This window comes from Sinocyclocheilus anshuiensis, unplaced genomic scaffold (genome assembly GCF_001515605.1).
Source record: "Sinocyclocheilus anshuiensis isolate Anshui unplaced genomic scaffold, SAMN03320099.WGS_v1.1 scaffold914, whole genome shotgun sequence".
Classification (NCBI taxonomy): Eukaryota; Metazoa; Chordata; class Actinopteri; order Cypriniformes; family Cyprinidae; genus Sinocyclocheilus; species Sinocyclocheilus anshuiensis.
In genome coordinates this window covers 1,624,707-1,635,387 of record NW_015539870.1, presented here as the reverse complement: position 1 = coordinate 1,635,387, position 10,681 = coordinate 1,624,707, and the positions used below count along the sequence as shown (strand labels likewise).

The window sequence follows — 10,681 nt, the reverse complement described above, 5'->3', positions numbered from 1 at the left end:
CACACACACAAACTTTATCTTGTTTATTATTTTTTTTAAATCTTGTATTAGAGGATTATATAGCATGGCTTACTGTCCTCATTCAGCATTCAGACCTTTGCTTGATGCTGATGGAAAAATGTAATTGTTCAATTTTCTGTAAATATAATTCTCTAAAAAACATCTTCTCAGTGTGCCAAATCAAATAAATGTCAATTAAAAATGCATTCATGCACAACCTGATCAATTAATATTAAATAATAACAACACACTTTTATTAATTTTGTAGCATGATTTGAGCAGTACTTGGTTGGGCCAAAAGTAGTAGTAAAGCTCTTTATGCAGAATGACCAGAGTTCAAGTTCCATACAGGAATAAATGAATTTATCCTTTTTTAATAAATCAAGTAAAGTTGTAATCCCAGTGGACATATTAACAGGAGTGGGATCTTATTTGGTTCCATTTTAAGTTAGACTTGATTAAATTGACCTCAAAGCAGTGATTAACTGAATATTTTAACTTGAATCTAATCATGCAGTAACTACTTCCTATTGGCTAAACACTCCTAAATAAGACTAAATATGACAAACCATCTAAAACTAATCAGTTGTAGCTTTTAGAAACCACATTGTTGCTGTTTTACTCAGATTTATTTACCGTTTACAAACTATATTAAGAATTTACATTTCTGCATTCCGAAATGTTATTTTTTTTAGCCTTTGTTCAGAATATACTGTATATATTTGGCTTTAAACTAGTAATTTATTATATATAAGGTGTAGAGAAGGAAAAATTTACAGTAAGTACATTATTCTTCTTGTTGCAGAGCTTTTTACCAAATAAGTAAATATGTACACGACATACTTAAATTTAAAAATTCGTATCTGTATATTATCTTAGGATTCTGTAAGAAAAAATAGTCTACTAAAACAAACAAAACCACAGTGATAAATGAGCACTGCAACAATATTATAATAATATCAGTTATGAGCCAAGACTGTGAATGCAGTAAATATCCATTCAGAAGCAGAGAGCTGTGTACATGATAATGTTTTAAAATACATAATTTATAAATTTAAATTATTTAATTATTTACAAGACCTGAAAAAAATATATGTACTTTGAAATTCTATATAGCATAAAATCTGGTTATCCTGCCTCATTTGCTTGCCCAATTCTCGTTTAAACACGTACACAAGCACCCCATAACCTTTTTGCGTACTCAGCTGTTTTCTCTCAAAAGTAGAAATGGCTTGTATCTCGACCATAACATGTCTAAGGATCAGTTTAAAAGTCACAGTGATGGACCATAAAGACCAGTTCAACTTCCTCTCCGATACTGAATTACACTCTATGTTTCAGAGGGAGCAAAACTCCCCCATCTCCATTTCATGTCACTAACACACTTCTGCTTTTCCTTCATGGTTTGTTGGTGATTTTAATGAGTTTTTGGCTCAAACAGCACAGTCTGCTGACAGTAAGGGAGAGCTGCCTGAATTTCCAGGAATACTGGATACTTATGTGGCCTAATGTTATACCTGTTTATGATCAGATAGCAGCCAGGGCAATGAAATACAGCAAATCGGGCCTCTTTCACTGCAGTAGGGAACATAGACCAGCGCTGTAATAGAAAATGCATAGTAGACAGTTGGAAAGGGATTTTCATTACAAGCAGTTACACAGTTATGGCACGTAAAACTGTAGGTTTGCCCAAAGGCTGAATAGCTAGGGAGACACGGAAAATGCCTTTATGACATAATGTTTTAGGGAAAAATGACTTAAGGTTGCTTGTTACTATAATAAATAATGTGCATATATTCACAATGAGATGATTTTGCATTATGCCATAGGACAAGATGTGCACAATGTGAATATATATTCCTATACAGTATGTTGTGAAATGTGCTTGAAAACAGGACCATGTGTGCTCCCAATTTAGCAAGGGGTCAAGCCGACAAGCATGACAGCATTCCTCTGTGACATATATGTTAAGCTGTAAGACCACAGACCCTGACACTTTAGTGTGTAAATGTCTGAGCGTAGCCTATATTGCTGTCTTTTTACATGTTTTTCTTACTGTATCCTAAGGGGCCATATTTACATATTACAGTATCTATTTGGGCTATTTATCAAGTTATCTATCTGTTTTGGTGTTTTGAAGAGGCAGGTTGTAGGGACGATGTCCTCTGAGCCCCAGGGCCTGTCTTTCCCATCTGTAAGCAGCAGCAGCAGCTCACCAATTCCTTCTCCAGGTGAACTACAATCCTTTACAAACCACCTAGGGTCGCTCTACTTTCAGATGCCAGAATCACAGGTATTAATCATTTTAGAATTTCTTATCATTTTTTTTGTATTACTTTGTTTTGAAGTACTTAGATTTAAAGACTTTTACAAAATCCTGTTTACAGAACTGTCAGCCAGTCTAGATAGATAGATAGATAGATAGATAAGTTGATCCTATTTCTGTACAGATTTTGATTGTGAAGATAGGCAGATAGATAGATGATGTATTGGAAAAATCTAATAATCTATTTGAGGTAATCTATCTTCTGTATCTGAATCCAGATGAAGCTCTCTGATAAGTCATTGGTTCTATAACATCAGTCCAGACTGTTCTGTAGTTGCCGCTTTTTAAAATCTGCTGCTCACCAGCTGCTCTGATTATGACACAGTGTCATAATTATTATCATTTGTTGAGGACATGAACTCCTGCACAAGGCACTATTCAAGGACACAAGACCCTGGGGCAGAAATTGAAGTATTTCATCCTGCCTTTTCATCAAAGCTTTTTGATTTAATATTAATTAATTATGGCCCCCAGGGAAGGCTGTATGTCACATTAAATGCTTTTATAGACTCTTTAGCAGATCAAAGATCTTTACATGCTACTGCATTTCCTCTTGGAAAACTGCTTTGTGTTAAAGAGTGCATTAATTAGAAATGAAACTGCGGCGCTGCTTTACATGGAATATGTTTCACGTATATTGATACTATACAATTTTAGGTTGAATTACATTTTTTATTGATGACCTAATATGCAGGTTTGATAGATGTTAGATCTGTTTTTACATGATTTTGTTGTTTAATCTCTAGTGTCACCAGAGCAATGTTGGAGAAGGGTTTCCACCGTACTCCCAAAGAGAAAGCATTCCCTACAGGCAGAAGAGTGCCGAGCACTTTTGTAGACACAGTGTAGATGGAAGCCCTGTTGGACAAGAATCTGGCCTAATGGAGAACAATCACTACCATCCATACAGGCGTCAATGCAGTGAAGGGGCCATCAGTGAGGTTCAAACCTTCAGTTGTCTCAGAAGAGCTGGATTGGCTGGGAAACTCACCACGACTGATGGAATGGAGGAAGAATCTTCTTGGACTCCATTAAGCGCTGATGTGGAGACCACCAGTGTCATGGTGAGACTGAGGGACTATTTAATCAGAAAGGTTAAGATTTCTTGTTTAGATGAAAAAAATAATAATAATTCTAATAGTTTTAGAGGAATTTGCACAGTCTGGAAAGAAAAAAACATACAGCATAAAGAAGTAAAATAGGGACAATATTTATGGCATGAAGGCTCTTTTAAATTCTTGCCAGCACATTTAGGCCAGGGGCAAAAGACATGGAAACGAGAAGACCTGCCAGGCAGATGTGCAAGCAGATGTCCTTATTACACTTTCTAAAGAAGCATTAACATATGATATGCCAGCATTAAGTAGATCATGGTCTGTTCTAGGGGCAGGGAACTCAGCACCCCTACAATGAGCCTCAGACGAGCTCTGAAGAACCACGCGGCTACACATCAGTGAACCATCAGACATTCAGTCCCATCATTCCTCTACAACATCAGGTACACCTGATATTGACAGAGTGAAAGAATGTGTGATATACTGATTATATATACTAACTACGGCTGTCAATCGTTTAAAATTTTGTATCAAATTAATTACACAATGTGGCGATTAATGAATCACATTAATCGTATATTAATCACACATCAAATTTGACTGAGAAATTACCCACAAAAGATCATTTAAAGCCATTATTGTATTTAGTACATGAGAAAAGCATGAAATAGATATTACAAAAAGTAGCTTTAGAAATAATTTTTTTCTTGTTTTCATTTTCTTTTTTCATTTGAAACTTTTGGGTGAACTATCACTTTGATACGTTTTTTATTAATATGGATTTTTTTTTTTAAATATGTAAATATGAGATAATTTTTTAATGGCCCAATATCTTGAATTTTACGATATTTTATCTTGAATATCTTTTTAATTTCACATAACTGCATTTATGGACTACATAGATGCTGACCTTAATCATGTTTGTCAACAGTCAGCTGAATCAAATGTAAGATGACGTACAGGTCTGGGGCGGGAGCGTTAACTGCGTTAAAATATTTTAATCGCGTTATTTTTCTGTAACTAATTAATTCGATTAACGCATTAAACTGACTAATAATAACATTCAAAGGTTCTGGGACGGTAAGATTTTTTAATGTTTATAAGAAGTCTCTTATCTCACCAAATCAACAATTCAGCAAAAACTGTAATATTGTGAAATATTATTATGTGTTTAAAATGTGTTTTCTATTTAGAAATATTTTTAAATGTAATTTATTCTTGTGATGGCAAAGCAGAATTTTCAGCAGCCATCTTCAGTGTCACATGACTGACAAATAACAAAGACTCACTTTTGTTTAACATAGCGTAGTATGCAATGAAAGCTTAAAAATAAAAACAAGCAAAAATAATTTTATTTTATTTAAACTACTAATAACCACACAAATAGCGTTTATTATGACTTTTCTTTATTTTTTATTTTTTGCATATCTGTCTCTAGTTATACTCTTCAAGAGGAATAGACACTATTTCTCACTCTTATAACCAAAGCTTCTCATCACAAACATCTCAAGACAATTCTGTCCAGACACTCTACCCTAAACCTGTATTCTCTTACAGGTAAGTATGTGCACCTCACCTATTTTATCCTGGTAAACTAAGGCATCTTTTCAAAACAGCTCATTCTCCGAAACCTGTTAGTTCTAAACAGTCTCAGGGCCCAACATATTATACAACAGTTAGTTTCAGTCAGACTGTCAGTCTGTTCATTAGTGATGGGGATTTTTCTTATAAAACTGATTTAATCAACACAGATATTTATAAATAAAAAGTAACTAAACTGCTGACAACTGCTAAACTATATGATCAGCAATCTGTTATGAAAAGATTTAATTTCTATCATTATTCATGTGAATGTGCTGTCACTTTGGATAAAATGGCCTGCCGAATGCATAAAAATGTAAAAGCATAAAAAACATTGCAACTTACAACACATCCAAACAAATCAGAATTAAACCAATGCATCACTGTAGTCTTGTTTGATTGGCAATGTTTCATTGTTGAATATTTCTTTTCAGTATTCTCATCTTCCTGGCTCTGAGGAATAGCAAAACAGGCAGTCTACCAGTAAGTGAGATCTACAGCTTCATGACAGAGCATTTCCCCTACTTTAAGGTAAACTGCACTACCACATCTCAGAATAATTTCGACATCTAATATACATTGATCTACAGTGAACAGTTGATATCTTGGATCCTGACAGAAGCCTGTGCATGATTAATGTAACAAATACAGAATGCAAACAGAGTTATTTACCAGGAGTAATTTCCTCAGGCTTTGTGGAATATGCCTGTTATGGCATGATCTTTATATACCTGATTATTTGGATCACCCTCCTCTTGGCACTGTGCTGGAAAAGGGATTTACAATGTGACATTATTTTGGCTCATCATTAGGTCAACATGTAGATCCATTCCGATCCAATGTTGACTTCACTGAAGGAAGGGTTGTAAGAAAGATGTTTGGTTAAAGAAATGACTGGCACAATCTATTTTAGATTCAGTTCTTTCTGTGAACACCTTAGAATATTCTAAAAACCACACAGCAACTACCCAGGACACCGTAGCCGCTTAGTGACCACCTATAACAACTTAGCAACCACTTTACAATGCCACAGTGAACCACTATTTCATTTGTGATTTCTCAGACAGCACCTGATGGCTGGAAGAATTCTGTCCGACACAACCTCTCTTTGAACAAATGCTTTGAGAAAGTGGAGAACAAGAATGGGAACTCCTCCAGAAAGGGCTGCCTGTGGGCCCTGAACCCGGCGAAGGTAGAGAAGATGCAGGAGGAACTTCACAAGTGGAGACGTAAAGATCCCCTGACTGTCAGGAGGAGCATGGCCCGACCAGGTGCGCAAAGGGATCAGCTGCCATTAGGCAAATACTGTAATATTCAAGGTCATATTTGTTGGTCTGAACATAAAATGTGCAAAAAATGTCCCAGATTACCCAAATTCACCTATGTGATATGATTATTGTAAATATATTGTGTACAGTACTTATGCATGCTCCTATCCTTTTATACAAAATGTTTTCATGTTAAATGCTAAAATGTTTACAAATATAAATAATAATAAAATTCTACAATTATAACTATTTTATAATAATAAAAATATATGTTCAAAATAGACAAATAAAGACAATGTATAGTATTTATTGAGCGAATAAATAAATAAATAAATAAATACATCTCAAACATTTGGGGTTGTATGATTTTTGTTGAATGTTAAAGTTTTATTATATATGCTCACTAAGACTGCATTTATTTTTTGATCAAAAATAAAGTAAAAATAGTAATACTGTCAAATATTATTACAATTTAAATGAACTGTTTTCTATTTCAATACATTTTTAAATGGAATTTATTCCTTGTGATGGGAAAGTTGATTTATCAGCAGCCATTACTCCAGTCTTCATTGTCACATGATCCTTCATAAATCATTTTAATATAATGATTTGGTGCTCAATAAACATTTCTTATGATTAAAGGGGTGATGACATGGATTTTTTTTTTATTTTAATATGTTCCTTGAGGTTCACTTATAATGTTGGTGAAGTTTTTTGCACAACAAAACAAAACAAAACAAAACAAAACAAAACAAAACAAAAAACAAAAAACAATATATGTGGAAAATGGATTGTGTGGATTGTGTCAGGAAGCAAACGCGCATCTATATACTATATCCAGTGAAAACAAAACAAAACAAAACAAAACAAAACAAAACAAAACAAAACAAAACAAAACAAAACAAAACAAAACAAAACAAAACAAAACAAAACAAAACAAAACAAAACAAAAAACAAAACAAAACAAAAAACAATATATGTGGAAAATGGATTGTGTGGATTGTGTCAGGAAGCAAATGCGCATCTATATACTATATCCAGTGCAGACAAGACAGTGGCAGTTATTATAGTGGGTTCTATTTGCTTTTGATGCGACGCGATACTCGCATTCAGCCGTTAAGCGACTGAATGGGCGGGGCCTATGGTGAGACGATGACTATTTGTCGATGTCTTGCTCTGGAGGCGGTGTTTATGCAAATGTTTGTGCCCTTGTGACGTCACATGCCACCTCAGATCCAAACGAGCTGTTTTTTGGAGCTTGATTAAATAAATGCTTTGTTTATAATGCGGAAAACGTTTTAAGTTATTAAACTTGCAGGATGTTTTAATGGTACAAAGACCTCTTATATGCCAAAAGATCAAGGCAAATGTGATTTCTCATGTCATGACCCCTTTCATGTTGAAAATGGTTGTGCTGCATTACATTTTGGGGCAAACTGATACATTCAATTACATAACATTACATAACTGTCACTTTTGAAATTTAATGCATCCTTGCTGAATAAAAGTATTAATTTCTATAAAGAAAATCTTACTGACCCCAGACTTTTTAGATATTACATGATATTACTCGTTTATATTGTAATATATTTATTTATATTATGTATATTAAAAATATGTATTTATGCTCATTGTTTTAGAGGAGCTGGAACGTCTTCTTGGGGAGAGACCTGAAAAATTTAAGTCTCTTGGAGCTCACTTCAGTCTACCAAGCAGCCATTCACATTCTCAACCTTTAAGAGTTGCTATGCATCCTGCCTACGGACACCAACCTGTCCATTACACTAGTGTTCTGCATCAGAAGTCTCTCTACAACACTTTACCCTCTCAAACTGTCATCCCGCCTCCCCCCTACATATCCCCAGACCCTTTATCTTTCTCATATTACCCTCCTGTCACCCATCAGCCCAGTGCCGGGCATCCCTCCAGTCCCAGGACAGGCAGCATGGATTCTCCCTTACCAGCACACACCCCACCGAGCTACAGCACCGCCCTGCAGGCTGGTTACAGCGCTTCAGCGAGCATGCAGGAGCTTCTGCTGGATGGAGAAATCAGTAATGATGTTGATGCATTAAATCCCAGCCTCACAGATCTACAATTACATGGTAAGATTGAGTTTGCAACATTAGCCATGTTTGCAACAGAGCTCCTTTGTTGTTAATGCCGTGTTCTTTGTTTAAAGGGAATCTTTGGGAGCAGCTAAGGAATGACAGCCTCGCTCTGGATTCACTGGCAGTCATGGACAGTCCCACTCAAACACAGGATAGCGTGGGGGTCTGTGGGGGTTTAGCGGAGACTGACGGTGGGGTGCAAGGTAGCATTTCTGAGCTTTATCTCAGTGGGCTCTACACAACTCCTATTCCTCTGCTATGAGAAAGAAACCTGTGCGTTGCGTCCCAAGTCATCTTTGTTTTCCAAAATAGGAAAAAGTTTATATTTTTGAATGTCTAAAAAGTATGATTTCTATGCTGAATGGTGTGCTTGAGTTATAAAAATGACATTAGTTTTTTATGTTTTAAATACTTAAATGTATATGCTGTCCAATCCCACTTAACCAGTGGTTCTACACTGAAACAATTTGGTGTAGAAACAATTTTTACTGAGAAATTACCAGGAAATTTCACAATTAATTACAAAGCAAGTAACACATTGAATTAAACATGAAATTTGGAAGTAGAATAACTAAATAGCATTTTCTTGTAAAACATACTCCAGTAATCGTTATTTTATTTACAACTTGGAAAAATCATTTTTTACAGTGTACCAACTTTTTGACTCCAAGACATCCATTGTCTATAGGAATTTTCAAAGACGCCATGACTTTTCCTGATTTACTGGATGATGATTACAGAGAAATATTTTTTACTCACAGTTTCTACCTGCTAAAATATTCTAGAGCTTGGCATAACTAGAAAAATGAATATTCATAAAACTGCCTATGAAGTTATGATTTTATTAATTCACTTAACTTTTCAAGGTCTAGATCTTACCTTTATAATTAGGCTACCTCTTATATCCAGGTTTTCCAGTGGGACAGTGAGAATCCTGTTTCTTCAAAGAAAATGGAGTTCTTGAGAGGTTGAATTAAAATAAGAAATATCTTGATTTTTGTTGTTGTTTTAGCTTATTTTAATGATTATTTTATCTCATTTTAAGTCATTTTGAGGTTCCTTTAAGTTTGCTGAAGCCCCCTAGTGGGTTCTAAAATCCTTCCATTGGTATTTTTGGTAATTCCAAAAAGTTCTGTAAGCATTTAATGCTCAAAATCACTTGAATGTGGCCTAAATTGTCTTAATATTGTTTGCTGAAATTAAAAAAATATAGTAATATTATTTGCTTTTGTGCAAGTGTTATTTTTAAATGTATAAAAGTGTTTGGGTTAGTAATTTTGAAATAAGGTGGTCTGGACTTGTCATATAGTCAGTATCGACTGTTGTTTGCATTTGCTTTGGCAACCACTGGGGGGTGTGGTTGCCTCTTTTTTATACTGTCTTCCCATAGCAACACACATTGAAAGCACTAACAAGTTAAAACAGATCTCCCGAATTGCAGGATTTTTACTAGATCTCTGCAAGCATAGGTCACAGTTATTTTTGTTTGTCAAAATTCTTCAAATGGTTCATCATTTTCGATTTGGCAAAATCTCAAAATTAGAGTCATAGTTATACAATTCCTGACTCTGAGTCCATCAGGTGGGCTTATCTGATCTATTGCACTACCAGAACTGAATCTTAAGTCAGACGCATATACGATCACAACATATAAGGCATTTAGGTCATAATAATACACGGTATACAGCAGATCAATACATTTTGAAGTGATTTGAACATATAGCAATGTTTATTAATTTAAATTATTATTTTTGCCCTTGGTTGTATCATATATTATTTTGTTTAATTATCTACTACAGTACTGTTCAAAAGTTTGCAGTCAGTTGATCTTTTTTTAGAGAAATCAATATTTTTATTCAGCAAGGACACATTAAATTGATCTGAAGACTTTTACATTGTTACAAAAAAAACAGTCTATTTCAAATAAATGCTGTTAAAAAAAAAAATATATATATACATGTGTGTGTATATATATATATATAAATAATAGCTGTACAAAATATATTACTCTTTGTTTGTTCATGTTAGATAATGGATTAACTGTTAATAAAAGAGACCTTATTGTAAAGTGTTACCCATTGATTTTTTTTTTTTGAAAACTAGGATCATTGGCACATGCTAATTGTTCTTGTTTGCATACGTTTATTGATAAAAAACAAGTATGCACACACACAGGATACTGAACAACTATTTATTTCTCTTGTTGAATAAAAACCGGTTTGCCCCGTTTGAAGCCCCCTAAGAGCATACAATGTACAACTGCTCCAATTCAGAAAAACTAAACAAAAACAAACTTGCCAATCAAATTCCTCCAGAGCTCTGACCCAAAAAATACCATCA

The 10,681-nt window shown here is 34.5% G+C and overlaps 1 protein-coding gene across 1 annotated transcript; it reads left to right on the top strand.

Annotated features, from left to right (window-relative positions):
• Nucleotides 1-2,158: 2,158 nt before the first annotated feature.
• LOC107685158 (forkhead box protein N1-like) lies at nt 2,159-8,603 on the top strand. Its single transcript, XM_016481674.1, has 8 exons — nt 2,159-2,293; nt 3,073-3,390; nt 3,717-3,824; nt 4,820-4,938; nt 5,397-5,493; nt 6,026-6,233; nt 7,871-8,335; nt 8,413-8,603. Exons 1-8 carry the CDS (start codon nt 2,159-2,161, stop codon nt 8,601-8,603), a joined length of 1,641 nt encoding a protein of 546 aa, XP_016337160.1.
• The last annotated feature ends 2,078 nt before the right edge of the window (nt 8,604-10,681 follow it).

What these genes read in the sequence shown, in the direction of transcription:
- LOC107685158 (XM_016481674.1), top strand. Translation starts at nt 2,159, where the DNA reads ATGTCCTCTGAGCCCCAGGGCCTGTCTTTCCCATCTGTAAGCAGCAGC. An exon ending in AGCATTTCCCCTACTTTAAG is followed by an intron (nt 5,494 to 6,025) that starts GTAAACTGCACT and finishes GTGATTTCTCAG; the next exon opens with ACAGCACCTGATGGCTGGAA. An exon ending in GAGGAGCATGGCCCGACCAG is followed by an intron (nt 6,234 to 7,870) that starts GTGCGCAAAGGG and finishes TCATTGTTTTAG; the next exon opens with AGGAGCTGGAACGTCTTCTT.